At 48.0% G+C, this 16,362-nt stretch overlaps 1 protein-coding gene across 2 annotated transcripts in view; it reads right to left on the bottom strand.

The window, feature by feature from the left end:
* LOC144173836 (sushi, von Willebrand factor type A, EGF and pentraxin domain-containing protein 1-like) overlaps positions 1 to 16,362 on the bottom strand; it is a 170,645-nt gene that overhangs the window by 114,271 nt on the left and 40,012 nt on the right. For both annotated transcript variants that reach the window (XM_077702105.1, XM_077702106.1), the window contains exon 5: positions 686 to 883. In XM_077702105.1, the coding sequence (XP_077558231.1) occupies positions 686 to 883 (198 nt within the window). The remainder of the gene's footprint in view (positions 1 to 685; positions 884 to 16,362) is intronic.

The raw sequence follows: 16,362 nt of genomic DNA, 5'->3' as shown, positions 1-16,362 counted from the left end.
GTGCACAAGCGTGCCTGTCGAGGCCTTCCCTCAGGACAGTGCGTCGCTCGTTTAAAAAGTGAACGCGTCTGAGAACGAAGTGTTCTTCAGGTTGGCCTCTTTCCTCCCATGCAAACAATGCGCAATACCCTCGTGGCTGGCTATGCCAACAGATACCTCTCTACAGATCAACTGCCTGGGCTTACGATAACTGGCGGCATAGTAGCCGCCATTTGGCCGACTCCCACCTGATGGAGCACCGAGACCCCGCTTGGAGGCAGCATCGGCGCGCGCCAGCATAAGGCTCCTCTGACTGGCTTGTCACTCGCTCGCGCGACTGTTTTGTTGTCGTTAATTCCGTTGTATAATTGCACAGTATTTTACTAGGTGACGTGGTGGCGCTGTTCGACTGAAAGCAGTTGGGGAAATTTTGTCAGATTGGTTCGATACAAAAGGCCTATATAATCGCAGTATGGGATCACTGAACGCCCGGGGTAAGTTTCTGGTTCGGAGTGTCGTATTCAGTACGAATTACTAAACGAACGGAGGTCATAAATTCCTTCCACAGGCTTGTCGGTCCAAGGCTTCTGGGGTTTGGTAGCCAAGCTGGCCGGTTCCTGGATTATGCAAACTTCAAACGAAACTTAGCAAATTAATTCATTCAGTGACGATTGAATGAACGAATGAATGAATGAATGACACTAACGGGTGCACTCTCCGATGCGGCCGTTGCCGGTGAACCCCGGTCTGCAGCGGCAGTTGCTCAGGCCATCGGTGAGCGAGCAGCCGCAGACGGCGTTCTTGTCGCAGCAGCCGGGGTCGTCGGGCTGGCCGCGGTACGGGCTCCTGCAGAGGTGGTCGCACTTGCGAGGACTGTCCACCATGGTGGGCCGGGCCCGGTCGTCTGCGCGCGCACAGTGCAGCGGGTAGTCAGTGGTGCACTACTGATGCAGCCAAACAAGTGCAAAAGTTGCCACCTTACGCTTAGTGGCATCAGTGCGGGAAATAATCGTGCATTTGGGAAGTGGCACTGGTTTAGTTTGGAGGTGTTCTTTCGTTCCCCGGGAGTGCCAAGTAGCGTACATCGGGTGCTGCGTACGTCATGTACGTCTATGGGCGTTTGTTTTCCCAAACACCGTGGGGTAATGTTCTGTGCAGCGTTAAGACAACACCTTAGCTGGCGTCCTCATTTGGTACCTACACCTTCGGTAAGTTTTAAGTGCAGAGCACTTTGGGGGCTCGCCTTGTCGTCGTAGCTCGCCCCACGGCGTACCGTCGTGACGGCACCCTACTCAAGCTTTGAAAGACAAACGGTTTATATAGTCATAACCACTCTAAACTCGTGAACCGCTGGCGCTTGTCATACATCTCCCTGTTTAGCGCAAAGAAAACTGGGTACAATTGAGGCAAAATAGATGTAATAAAGCGGCAGTCCCCGCGTTCATTTAGTTAGGAACGCTGGTTGGGTTGTTTTTCACGATAGTAAGTGGAAAAAAGCGTCAGTGCAAGAAAAAAAAAATGGCGCGTTCCAAACTGCGCAGTAAGGTGCCGGTACGTGCGGAATGAGAAGCAAGCACACACACACACAAAAACTCCCGCTCACGATGTTTCGCGCAGGGGGCGCGCAAGCACTGCGAAGAGGGGAAATTTGAAATGCGTTGGACAAACCTCCGTTCAATTCGTCAGGAAGGGAGTGAGGGTGGCAGCAGTTAGAGGGTAACGGCGCCACAGCCCATCATGGCGAATCTGCACTTTCGATAGCTTTCACGTTGAGTGGAACGGCTTTATTTTTTTCTAGTCAGTCAACTCTTCGGCCAAGTCATCTTTGCGCCACTAAACTCCGAAAATCGTTCACGGTGCTGCATGCCGCGTAATACTTAAAAAAAAAACGGCCCTTCATTTTACAAGACTACATCACTAATCGCAGGCACCTCCCCGAAGGGGCCGCGGAAGAGGGAAGTGTAGTGTGTTTGTAGGAAAAGAAACTCTCCAAGTAGCAGATGACATTGCCACCAAGCGGTTCGACAGGGAAAAATATGAGTCACCGGTGTGAATATCTTTACGGGATTAAGACTGAACTTTGATAGTGAAAATATCCTCCTATCCAGGTCTCACAATCCATAGTCAAAATTATGGGCAAAGCAAAAACCGTGAAGCCATAAGGAATGTGCGCGAACCGGATCGACCATTGTTTCACACGCGATGTCCAAATGGTAGAACACTCGTCGAGGGGGCGGAGGGCCGCAGATGTAAGAAATCCAAGTATGGGTGCGCACTTTTGTCGACAGCGGCTGTAGCTGAGCTGTAATGCTGACGCTCTAAATGAGAAGGCGTCTCAACTTGCCGACAGAAATATTTCGCAACCATGCGAAGTTTGCTTGTTTGCTACCCCGGAACGGTGTCTTGCAGTCGAGGCTTCAAAACAATGTTTCCATTCAAAGTGGAGGTTAGCGCTTTTCAGAAACGCCCATACACACACAGTGTCTCTGGCGGTTCTCAGAGATAACTACTGCTGCTGTGGATAGCGTATGCGGCTCACTTGATTTGAAATGATATAATGTGACGATATTTAATGGTGTCTAATATTCCCACAACTGAGCCAATATTTGCCTCACATTTTTTGAGAAATCTTAGAAATTTTCTTTCAAAAAATGCTCGTATTATTTTTGCGTACAGCTCAACTCGGAGGGCAAGAGGCTGCAAACAAGAACTGAAAACAGAAAAAATGATTGAGTGCGTGAAAAATCTATCCGCCTGCTCTTCCGAATCGTGACAGGAATTGAGCGATGGCCAGAGCACCACAGGCAACTAAGGAGGATGAGAATTAAGGAAAATAAAAGGAACGAAAGAGGACAGGCGAAATGCAAGCGCGCGAAAAAAAGCCATGCCTCGGTTGGCGTAAATTAGCGGCGTCGGGTGCACCCAACTGGCGAGATCCAAAGGGGTAGGGGGAGGCGGGGTCTGCAAAGCCGAGTGTGGCCTATATCCGCGTGAAACATGATACGGCCGGGCCGCCTCAATCTTTGCTCCTACGCTACGCCCCGCCGTGGTGGTCGGAAGGACAAAACAAAAGCCCCGAAAGCGGGCCACGGGAGGACAGGGCGCTATCTTCATTAAGAGCGCCTTGTACGTCTCTGGCCCTCTCGCGGGGGGAGCAGTGGCGATACTTAACCCAAGGGCGTCCTCAAAACAGACGTTTGCGTCGGAAAGAGCAAAGAAAGAAAGGATGGCTACGCAACGCAGGCTAAGAAAAATCGCAGAAGCAGCTCTGCGTCGTCTGCGCACGCTGGGCGCAGACGACGCGGCGCGCAGGAGTTGGCGCCACGAAGTGTCGGTCGCGACCGGAATGCCTGGCCGGGGGAGGAAGAGGCCGCCGCAACAGCCGTCTGTTACGAATGCAACGGCCGTTGTGGGAACGCTGTACTCGTGCACGGCTGGGCGAAACCTCGGACATTTTGCGCGAAGTCTTTGCAGTGGTTTACGAGGCACGATTCCGCCCGAGAAGCTATATGCCTTGCTAAATAAATCTGCTAAACAAGCACGCTTGTGGTACGTAAAGCACACGCGTTTTGCCCAGTTAGGAAAAAAAAAACGAAGTCACTTGTGTCAGCATCTCTCTCTCTCTCTCTCTCTCTCTCTCTCTCTCTCTCTCTCTCTCTCTCTCTCGTTCCCTAGCTCGCTCGCTCTCCGATACGCACAGGAACAAACACACAAACATAATAGTAATTTATTTGGGGGGAAGCCCCTTAGGGGCTCGGGCTGTCGGCGTCTCCTGTCGTCGTCGTCGTCGTCGTCGTCGTCTCATGTAGTCACGGCACTAAAACACCGGGACACTCGTTTTCCAGCGCCTCGCGCTAGAACGCTTCGCGCTTCAAGGACACGAGACTTTTACAACAAAACTGTATACCTCTACCTCTACGCCCCCCCCCCCCCCCAACAACGGTTTCACCTCCGTGGGCAAAAACGCCAAGGCGCAAAGAATACTCTTCTACCCTACTTGCTTTGCCCCTCCTCGGGCTTCAAGTTGGTGGAGATGGCCCGGGAGTTTTTTTATTTATTTGAAGGTGACATAAGCGAGAACATAAGAATTCAGCCCGTTTTTGTTTTTTTTTTTACCTTCTCTGTCAGTCCCGCTCCATCCACCTCCACCTGCTCCTCTGCTGCATCCTCATTCAGCAACGGGGAATCGCAGCCAAAAGCAAAAGAATTCCATTTCCAGAGCAAAGTTTCCTCTCATGTGCAATGAGCCCGTTCAATGGCTTGAGCAAGCGCTGCACCGAACCGCGAGTCAAGAAGAGCCTCTGTTCTTCTAAACAGCTCATTCGGGCCGCCTGGTGGTCCGGGAAGCTTTACAGATAGGTCGCGCATACCCCCGCCGTCTCTGGTGTGGAAATATCTTGCCCACTCAGCCATTGCTGCGCGGCAAGCAGCAGGCACGACCGAGTGCGCGAGCGCCAGGAGGCGAAGAGGTGTTTGAACCCACGACACAATCTGCTTCATTCTGGTTCGTGAATCGCACAGGGGGGGGAGAGAGGCTGAGGCGCCACCACTGATCAACAGGCCCAGCTGCTTTCTTCGTGGTGTGTGCCTCACTCGCATAGCTCTGCTACGGCGTGAAGTTAATTGCAGCCTTTGAAAGGGACGGAACCGCGCGCTCGCATCTTTCGCGTTGCAGGAGCGGGCAGGCTTCGATATCAACGGGGCGCTGAGACGCAGTCGGATCCCACGAGCAGATCTGGCGGGTACGAGATGGCCGACGCGGTTTGTTTCGTCATCTGCCCCAGGCGGGACGGCGAGCACATATAGTTTGGGCGGTGAGGAGTCCCGTGTCTTCATTTGGTGCTGCAATCTAGCCCTTTCCTTCCGCTCTCTCTGAAAACAAGAAAGACGAGCTCATATTTAAAACAACCTACCGGATGTAGGGATAACTGCACACGAAAAAACAAAAAGTCAAATTGCCGCTGGGAAGATTTCAAGACGCGTAAAACTTATGCAGTACAGACCAGTCACGATAGTTCATGTGGGTAAAATCGTTCGTGACATTTAGGGCCACATTCTGCGTCCCTCTTCCACTCCATTTGCTCCCTCCACTCGGCTGAGCGGAGGATTCCGCAATGCTTATGCACGGGGAAATCGATTTCAAGGATCTCCTCGATCGGAGTTCCAGTGGAGGAGGGACTCAGAATACGAGGGTTAGTTTCTTTATGACACCATACCACGTGCTTCTCTAATCCAATCCAATGCCGTCAAAGGAAATTACGCGTTCCTCTCCTAGCATGCTTCAGACGAGGCGCACGCGGGTAAGGAGCTCCGGATTAATTTTGACCACTCGGCTTGATATAGCATCCTACCTTTAGGGCCTGCGCTCGGCCCGCTCCAGGGGCCGTACGATTGAATGTAAATTTAAACGACTTCCCCCACCAGATTTATTTTAAAGGGAATCTTTCTGTAGTTAAAATCCACCAGATCGCCTCGGGCAGCATACTGAACGCAGGGCGGTAACTTTCAGCGTGTGGGAAAAAGTTCTTAAAAATAGCAAAAACGGCGCAGCTTGCACCAGTGGTGCAGGGCTGGAGAAGCAGCAGCCGGGCCTGTGGCCCGGCTGCTGCTTCTTCGTCGGAGGCACGGCTGTCGCACCTCGCGTAGATTTCCGAACCTGCCGCTGAAAGAACTTCTCCATGACTGGCAGCCTCTCATACCTCTCCCAAGGTGGACCGCGTGAGCACGCGCTACACTACGCGGCAAACCAGTTTCGCGGTCTCGGCGTGCGTGCATCCCACTTCGGGAGTGAACGCACGGGATCTGGAAAGGACAAGATGTTCTCGAAGCTCCAGCTGGCCGATGCCGTGTGCTCCTCACGAGGCGCACCATCGCGTGCGCTCGGTATTTTGATGCGCAGCATTCTTTGCCGACAGCCAGGAACGTGTAACGCCCTGCACTTTCACTAACGCCCTGCATTTCCACAAGAATGCAGACATCGCGGAAGCTCCACCTGTAATCGCTACAATGGCGTGTATGTAGATGACTGGTCGCACAAAATTCTGAAAAACTACAGAAATAAGAAATGTATAAAATAATTACGGAAAATGGCGATACGTGTAACGCCATGCATTTCCACAACAATGCAGGTTTCGCGAAAGCTCCTTTTCTAATAGTTATAATAGCGTAAATGGAGATAATGGTCGGACAGAATTTAAATAGAACCAAAAAATTTGTCTGAAGAAAAAGTACTGAAAAAAATGCTCTGAATTGCTGTAGATATTTTTTTATTGGTATTTTTTCTGGTAACGCTGGACGGCGGAAATAAAAGCTCTCTGCTGTTAAAAAAAGGTGCAAGGGCCTCCATATTTTCATCTAAGACGGCTTCTATTGCGCCTCAAAAGTGTCTGTCTATAAATAAATTTGTGTTTAGGTGTGAAGCCCACTTGAATGGTATCGGGGTAAGGGTGGTCTTTAAAGCTGGCTTTTCCACACGTGAGTCGCGCAGTGAAGCATGGCCATGCCATGGCCGTTGTTCAGTTTGTACTTCGCCTGAAGCGTGAGGCTGTTTTAGCGAAAGCAAGGAAAAAAAGGATGTCAAGTGACGAACTTGGTTTCAAGGCGTCCACGCCTTATTACGTTAATGAGCACTTGTGCCCAGAACGAAAGTGACTATTCGGGCAAGCCATCAACAGAAAACGAGAAGTCAAGTGGCAGTTTGTGTGGGTACAAGGTGATAACATCTTCGCGTGCAAAGACGAGGGAGGGAGAGCATTGAAACTGGTGAACACAGAAGACATGGCTAACATGATGTAGGGAGTGAATAAATATTGTGGTCTGTCACGAGCTATGCTACCCCTGAGCTCTTAGTAACTTCGCCGATGTAGATACGTTTGATGTTTTCCCCGTAGATTGTCGAATCCACTAGTAACAAGATTGATGACTTGCATATACTCTATGATTCCTTAGAATTTTTCTTTGATGCCATAATGCTCAGTGAAACATAGCATTGTGAAGAATTTCAGCATTTCGTGCTCGATAGTTACAGGCATCTTTAACGCGACAGTGTTTTATTACCAAATACACGAAGATTTCGGTCATATCCGTCACGGAAGGGACGCCAGTACAACGAAGCAAGCGGCCTGTAAAGGTTGCACCCCTGCACACAGGGTCTTCTTGCGAGGAAGTAACCTTTAGTACTAAAAACTACGTTATACTTAGGGTTGACCATTTCCGGGTTTTATATTTTAACACGAAAGTGTTTTATGCCGCGGCACCCCAAGATTTCACTGACGTCATATCCGTCACGGAAATGACGCCAGAACACCTTTGCCGAAGCGACCCGCCAGCAGGACGACACTCGCCAAGCACACCCACAAGACAACCGCCGACCCGCAAATCACCTCAGCTGCAGATTTCACGGCAAATTTAACTTTGGTGTTTTAATGATTCCTATGACAGAGGAATCAACCTCAGTTTTTTTTTTTTTTCTGAATAGGCTTAATCGTCCAGGTGGAGGAGTCCTTGCAGATTCGTAACACCAAATCTGCTGTACGGTTTACAATGTTTACGTTATCACCTGCAGATTTCGAAATGCTAACAGTTGAGAGTGAAAGAGATATTTTTAGTGTTGTGCGTCGGCCTCACAGCGGCCAACTAAACAATTTTTTTTTAATTGTGGAAGCGCTCCTGGATTACGCATCGACTAATGAACATATTCTATATTTGTTACGAGATATGAACTTAGACTTAAGGCGTACATCGCCAGGAGCAACAGAGTTCTTATCCTGACTGGATGCGTACGGTATCACCAATACTATACATTTTCCAGTGCGAGTAACCTGGTCGACGGCGACAACTCTCTACCTTGTTATAACGAACGCCAGAGCATAACATAAACGCAGGAACTGTTGCTTGTAACATCAGTGACCGTTTGCCTTCGTTTGTGTTTGTTCAGAACGTTTGCTCGCCTGCTGTTAATATGCCACGCACATGCTATCGACGCATTGACGAGAACCCGCTGGAAACCTTTCGGAATGCCATCCTCTCTGCCGACTGGGAAAAGATAACGTTTCTTACAGATGCTGACGCCGCGTACAATTCTATTCTAGCAAAAGTAAAAGCCCTTTACCAAAAATGGTTCCCACTTACTCACCCGCGTAAATGAAAAAAAAAACCTGGATAACAGCAGATATAATTCGCAAAATTATAATAAAGGAGAAGCTATTTGCATAGTTTATAAAGTCCCGAAATCCCGATAAATGGTCACGTACCAGAAATACCGGAATAAATTAAACAAAGACTAACGATCGCGACATTTAATCACTTAAACAACCTGTTCGCCCATACATCGGAAAATAATGCCCGGGATCAGTGGGATAAATTAAATAGAGCGTTAAATCTGCGCACAAAGGTTTATGTACCCTCAATTGAAAAAGGTGGCATAGTTGTAACAGGAAAAGGGCTTTCTGATGAATTTATTCATTTCTTTATTAATACTGTGCATTGCACAGGACTCTCAAAATGGTTATGTGTGTGAGGCGCCAGTGATTCGAGAATCCCTGCCCATGTTCCCAACAAGTGACGAAGTGTTGTCAGCTTGTACAAATTTACGGTCCAGCAAAGCTAAGGATATAACGGGTTCTCAAATTCAGTCATTTAAATACGTCATGGATTTATTGGCTACAGTCTTGTTACACGTGTGCAATTTGTCACTGAGGGATGATGTTTTTGCCTAAACAAATGGAAATTGCGAACGTAGTCGCTAAACACAAAGGTGACCCTACTTCGGATTGTTCGAATTATGGGCCTGTCTTGATCTTTCCTGTGTTATCGAAAGCCCTAGAAAAAATTGTTCACTCCAGGATAAATAATCTCCTCATTAAGCACTCAGTTCTTTCCGATTGTCAATTTGGATTCAGAAAGCATAAATCTACAGAACTGGCGCTGACTTAACAGAAAGAAATCATTATTAACTCATTTGAAAATAAATTACTTGTTCTTGAAATTTATATCGATTTCTCCAAAGCCTTCGACCTCATCAACCATAAGTTGTTGCTGTGTAAACTTAGTTACTATGGCATTAGAGGAAGCTGCCACTCCCTCATAGAGTGCGATTTAAAACACAGAATACAGGTTGTAGACTACGAGTCATTGCCAAATGCAAAGCCAATTTTGTCTGGAGTGCCACAAGGTAGCATCTTGGGCCCTCAGTTGTTTCTAATATGTATGATATATTTTATAGCTGTCTTTCAGTTCATCTTCATGCTTACGCTGATGACATTACGATGCTAGTAACAGGAGCTGCAGTGGTGGAATTATCGATATGCGGCAATAAATTTCTAGAATATCTTAGTCAGTGGTGCAATAAAAACTGTCTTAACATTAACAACAACAAAACAAGGAATGGGATATTTCTAACACAAAATAAAACTCCGTGTGACAATATTCAACTTGTGCTCGGTAACGACAGAATTGAGATCGGGCGCAATGTAAAATGCTCAGGTATTACATTCTTTGAAACCCTAAATTGGGACATGCAAATTGACAGTGTACGTGCAAGCGTGAATATGAACGGCGTGCTATCTCGACGCCGATGCAACTTTCCCAGACGGGTGAAATTATTAATTCACAATGCATTTATGCTGCCAGTTATTAGCTACTGCCACACAATTTGGGGAACAACAAAGCCGGATAAATTGAAACTTGTGGTAGCGCAAAAACGAGCAATATAGCTTATTGCTAATTTAGAGGGGAATGCGCATACCGACCAATACTTTGCCGAGTTTAATATTCTTTAGGTGACTTCACTCTATGCGTTCAGGCTACTTTCAGTGCACAAAACTGCTGTAGTTGCCAATAACAGTGCCATGTTTCAGCTTGTTCGTCATGAACCAGCTTACTGTGTACGCCATCGTGCCATGTGGTCGTTGCCATTCTGTCGCACCAAGGATTGCCACCAATCTGTTTTGTTAACCTTACCGATACTTTTAAACACACTGGAAGAAAATAATGTTTTTATAACGAGATTCTCAAAGAAAATGTTAACGAAGCTGATGTCCATTTTTGAGCCTCTATTGTAATCGGGTTTATTCATTACGGAGGCTTTACATATACTTAAAACTGATTTACATGTACATAAAACTGATCAACCGGTTTTTCGGTTGATCAGTTTTGCTTTGTATGGGTTTCTTTCTTTCTCCTATAGCTGCCTCTTTTTATAGTAATGTACAGGGTTGATATTACCGTTACTAATGTGTAAAATGTTACGGTCGTTCCGTATCTGTGGGCTACATCAGTGCTGCTGTCTTATGAAGAGCGTAAGGGGTCCTCAAGTTGCGAAGGGTAGCTTTTTTCCTTCCGGCCTCCCGCGTATTGTATTTTGTAGTGTACAGAGAGAAGTAAATAACTTACTTACTTACCTACTTACTTACTTACTCACTTACTTGCTCACTTATTTACTTACCTACTTGCTTACTTACTTACTTACCTACTTGCTTACTTACTTACTTACTTACTTCCTTACTTACTTACTTACTTACTTACTTACTTACTTACTTACCTACTTGCTTACTTACTTACTTACTTACTTACTTACTTACTTCCTTCCTTCCTTACTTACTTACTTACTTACTTACTTACTTACCTACTTGCTTACTTACTTACTTACTTACTTCCTTACTTACTTACTTACTTACTTACTTACTTACTTACTTACTTACTTACATACTTACTTACTTACAAACTTACTTACTTACTTGCTTACTTACTTACTTACTTACTTACTTACCTACTTACTTACTTACTTACTTAGTTACATACTTACTTACATACTTACTCACATACTTACTTACTTATCTACTTACTTACTTACTTACTATCCATATACAGTCGAGCCACTTATAACTATCCCAAATATAACGACCTATCGGTTATAACGACCATATTTCAAAGCACTTACGACTTTCCTATGCTGCCCTTTTAAACTGCGTCCAGATATACCGAACGTTTTTCAAAGCCTCCTACTTTTCCAACGAACATTTCCGACACGGTCACGGTAAAAATATGGCGTACACGAAGCGAAAAATATCAAAACAGTCCTTAAACCATTAGGGAGAAGGGATCGTGTTGGTGAGTTCACCGCTTCGGCATAATCGCGACGGAGGTATCCTAGGTCGGCGAGCGCCGGCCGCAGATTTCGGACGCCGCGACCGAGGTCACTCCTTTTCCATTTCCAGGCATTTCTCTGGAGGCGTAACGGCACTGAGGAACAAAAAAAAGGGGAGGGACCACGAAGCCTGGCGGTCAAGCAGTGAAGCCTGGCAGTCCACCTGAGAAAGCAGACCCTTCAAGATCCGCACTCCGCATCAACTTCCGCTAACGCGTGGCTATCGCCGGTGTCGATCTCCACACCGCAAGAGCCGACGCTAACGCGGCACCGCGCATGAAGCGCCGGTGGTTGCTTGACTGCCATCAAGAAATCGTGCTCGGCCGACACTTCGTTTGCCCAGTTGCTGATGACGAATCGTGGTGACATTTTAAACTTTGCTCTTCTCCGGCCGAAGCGACGCAGCCACCTGTACGCTCAGCCTGGCGCGGCTCATAGCTGTCGAAGCCATTACGGCGAGTGCAGGTATTGAAGATGTCCAAAAGAATTTCTTCGCGGGCATTGTTCCGGTAGCGACAGGTTCGAAGCAAAACACAGTTTGGTTTGTTAGTAAGCAAGCAACGGGCGTTCCTTCATGAAGCGAAAAGGCTTAACCTGTCACCGGAGGGGTTGTTCGACATATTCGCTAATTTGCGCGCGTTTTAAGGGGCGAGTCCATTTACAACGAACTAGTGATATAGCGACCACTTTTCGTGGCACTTTCCAGTTGGCTATGAGCGGGTTGGCGCTTACTGCTCTGGGCCGGTCGGACGAAGAGTCTCAGCGCCCACTGGTCACCCGAGCACAAGCCGTGGTGGCGCCCCTCAGGCCAGTGGTGTAAATAAAAGTTTTTATCGCTCTCTCTGTCTCCACTTACGCTCCACCGGCGCCGCTTCTTCCTCGGCTCCTGGCCCCGCGCGGCGTCTCCGCAACGCCGCGCGCTCTTCGGCGGCCACCTGTGCGGCGCACTGGAGCTTGTGCCGTGATTGGCGAAGTCGCGCTATGACGAGCCTCGTTGTCTCTACCCACCAGGCGTGTCTGGGGCGCAGAGTTCACGCCACTGTCCTCGTAATTCCCCGTAACAAATACCCAGCACAGCTAAAGCCCAGCATGCTAAATCCCGCCTGAGCGCCAGCTCCGTCCGAATTCCCTCTTAACAGGGTGGAACGGCCCTTGTATTCCGATATAAAACCTAGTCTGCGAAAAAAGCAGTCGCAGATAATTAGCCAAGTAAGGAGCTTAAACGAGACTACTTTGATGTCGTTTGCATTACAAGGACGCACGAGGCACTACACCCGGAATGCTTTGCTTGGTTGCGCGGCTAGCGCTTTAACTGGGCGCGGCAGTTTGTGTAGTTGAATTTAGGCTGAAATTCTTAAATTCTCTTGTAGACATTTTGCGGACTGCATCGTTTTGTGATACCCTATGTCTTGCTTGGCCTCAGTGCACCTTGTTGGGGCCCAGTCGGAGAAACATTTCTCCAGTTTGTCGTATTTTTTGCGTGTCGTACTGTCTGTCGTCTTGTCGTATTCTTATCGTGTAGTGATTCTGATGCTCTGTCGTGTGTCGTATTCCTGCCCTGATTTTGATGTTCTGTCGTGCCGCATTTCTGTCTTGTCGTGATGCTGATGTTCCATCAGTAGTTGCACATGGTTTAAATATTATTGTCTATTGGGAAGTCTAGCGTAAATGGCTGCTCTGTTGCGACTACAGGAATGTTTGTCATTGAGAAAATTGACTGCGTCCTTACGACAGAATTGTGTGTCGTAACAACAGGACTTCTGTGGTCACAACAAAGTTTTTTGTCGTACGACAGGAATTCTTGTTAGGTTTCTGCGGTATTACTGTCGTGATTTTAGACTGGGGAAAGGCAAGGAATTCACCGGTAATGACATATTGAGCTGAAACTTGGCGCCTTACTGAACAACTACAAAGTAATCTTAGGTCGGCTCAACGGGCCATGGAACGAATAACGTTAGGACTAACACTCAGGGACAGAAAACAAGCTACCTGGATCAGAGAACAAACAAGAGTATAATTAAGATACCATAGTTCGCATAAAGAAAAAGAAGTGGACTTGGGCTGGCCATATAGTGAGACGAACCGGCAACCGGTAGGGTAACAGAGTGGATACCAAGAGAGGCGTCTAAAAGAAGGGGAAGGCCTTTGATCCGATGGAGGGTGAAATAAGGAAATTCGGGGTAAACTGGAGACCCGAGCAGCGCAGGACAGGAGCGGATGGAGGTCAATGGGGGAGGCCTTCGCCCTGCAGTGGGCCTGAGCAGGCTGATGAAGAAGACGATGATGATGCGAAGAATGCGTAGCCGATTCCTAGATGCGACCAGGACCGACCTTCCGCCGTGGTTACAAGACGCTATACGCAGTTGCGACAAGGACACTAAACTCTCAGCCGTCCAGCAGGTCCTAACGGCTCTCGAACGGCAGCACCGGAGAGAAAGCTGCGGGCCCTCCCTTCGGGGACGAGGGTGTCCACCCCCGCAGTGAATAGCGAAAGTGTTGCTTAGTAGAATGCCACCAGGATCGATGAGTGGCTACGTCCGGGCGTAGTGGAGACGTGACGTCTGTTGCCGGCGATCAATAAAGTCTCTTTCACTTCACTTCCAATCTGATTGCGATTTCAAGATACTGGGTCAAGCTCGGGACGCAGATACTTCTTCCCTGGCCCCAACAGAAACATTCTGGCCCGGTCCCGCGCTATAAGTCACCCCGGCGAACCTTGCCTTCGGGCAGTTTCCACCTCGGACACACACCTCGACAAAACCTGGCATTGCAGCGCCAATTGGCCACGTTTACATTAAAAGGGGAGCGTACAACGTAAATGAATTTTAATCAGTGAGAACATTGAGAGCTATGAGGCTTTGTCTGCACTCTTTTTTCAGACTTAGAACACGACTTAAGCACGAAAATGAACTTCGCAAACCACCTCTCACTACTTTGTCGGCATTTTGTCCGGCGTGAAATTGGTGTCTCCAAAAATTTCACGCAGCTCGTAGAGCTTCATCTTTCAATGTTGCGCGTAATGAGCAAAACCCGGCTACCCATGAAATGAGCAAAACAAACTACCCAGACAGCGCACGTCGCTTTTAATCGCGAAGGCCACAGTTGAAAACCAGAGCACAATCTTCAACGCCTATACGCCTCGAGCGCCGCCTGTAGGGGCGCCACTGAGATCCCCCTAGCGGCCCGTTTCGAAAGTAGGCGCGGGAGTCTCCGTCCCGCTCCCCACGGCATGTTCACGACTGAGAGTTATTGCTTGCGGGCGTTGGAAATCCATGTTTATGTGGAGCAGTCACTCTGTTCACAAATGGGGTGTGTTTACGAGAGTGTAAATGTTTCTGACGCGACCTTAGTGTGGTATATTCGGTCTGTGTAAGCGCCAGGTGTGTGTCACAGGCCAGCGTCGCCGAACCGGCGTATGCATGAACCTGATTGTAGTTACACTACCCTGAATTTACTAGCAGCGTCTCCGTAACCACCGTTTCTTCACATTTTCATGCTACGGGTAAACACTACGATGTAAATCAGTTCATACCCAGCTTTCTCGCTCAAAATTACAACCTCTCGGGAACCTAGAAAAACCACTTTAGGAAAATGATATTTGGCATAAAGCTAGAAGTCAACGTGACGATTAAAACGCTAAAAGAACATTTCAGGTTTCTGAATATTTTTTTAAATGCAGATCATTTCAGTAACTCACGATGTCACCCGCGTTGACGTCCGTAGTCGTAGTCCGCATCGCTCCCCGTCGGTCTGTCATTGGATTAGATTCGATTGGATTGACTTGGATTGGCTTGGCTTGGATTGGTTTGGATTTGGATTGGATTGTATTAAAGTGGATTGTGTTGCGTCATAGCCGCTGCACGTTGCGCCATAGCCGCGGCAGGGGGTTCACGGCACGTTTCACCATCTTCCTGCCTCTCGCGTGCTGTTTTAAATGCAGAGCATTTCAGTAACTCACGATGTCACCCGCGTTGACGTCCGTAGGCGTCCGTAGTCGTAGTCCGCACCCCTCCCCCTACACTATATATAAAAAAATACTATCCGGCTCCTGGTTTCGATCCCTCGACCCTGCGTGCGGAACGCAAGTTACATGGTGCTCTACCCACTGCGCCACAAAGCCAACACAGAATGGGAGGCTACGGACGCGCCTTATATCCTTGACTCATTCAAATTACTGCTGACGAGCGCTCTCTCGTCAGCAGTTGCCACAAGTGCAACAACATTAACGTAACGCAAACTACTTAACGTCGTGCGCCCCCGGAAATGCTCTGCATTTGATCGTGGCCCTCGCGAGGGGGATGTTCCAAGCTCTCGCCTGCGCATATACATTTTTTTGTTCCTTTGACTGACTCCGATGCGTCCATTTGTTTGTTCATCTCCAGCGCAAGTATGTTTGCTCTCGTCTCTTTGCGAAAAGCAATGTTTGTGCTGTCAAACACACGTCATTGTAAACTTATTTCCCTGTCTGATAATAAAGGTATTCCTCCTCCTCCCATTCACTGCGTTGCGTCGCGGTCCAAACAAGCTTTGTGCTTTAGCTTCGACGTTCCCAGACTTCTGAATGGGTGGAAGCGGGAAGGTCGGATTAGGGCACTAATGGAAAGTTTCAATAAACGACGTCAAAGGGATGCCGTGAAAGCTTCCGGTGACGAACAATCGCCCCGCTTCATCCCTGAGTTTTATTGGTAGGTTATTTAGTTACTCCATTTGTTTTCCTTCTTTGACAGCGGGTGTGTTTCCTCCCTCCATCACTACCCCGAATGTAGCGATTGACTATAAAAAGCGTGCAGAATGAACAAATAACAGCCATTTGTCAAAGCCATAGCCAATAAATCAGAGCCACTGGTCGATTGCTTTTAAATTAGAAACATTATCCTTGACGCATGCGCGTGTACGCTGGCACGCCAGTTGCCTATAGCGACGAAGACGCTGCCTGGCGATACGATCAGCGTTGCGTGGATCCCCAATACCCACACCTTCTTTAGTTTCGTTGTGTGGCTTCAATACTCGCTACGGTGAATACATTGTGGGCTCTTCTGGGGGTCAGCCGTTTCGGCGTGCCAATGTACCGGGGCGTGTAATGGTTTTCCTTTTTTGTGTAATTCGCTGTCAAATCTAACTCCCCATGCATTTCTATGGGATAGTTCCCATAGCTCAGGAACCCAGTCGCGCAACGTGCGCGACTTGAAACTGTGCACAAAGGAAGTATTCACCCCAAATATTAGCTGTGCAAAAGA

This window comes from Haemaphysalis longicornis, unplaced genomic scaffold, assembly GCF_048455015.1.
Source record: "Haemaphysalis longicornis isolate Haplotype H1 unplaced genomic scaffold, Haemaphysalis longicornis Haplotype H1 scaffold_3, whole genome shotgun sequence".
Lineage (NCBI taxonomy): Eukaryota > Metazoa > Arthropoda > Arachnida > Ixodida > Ixodidae > Haemaphysalis > Haemaphysalis longicornis.
This window is presented reverse-complemented; position numbering and strand designations above follow the sequence as displayed.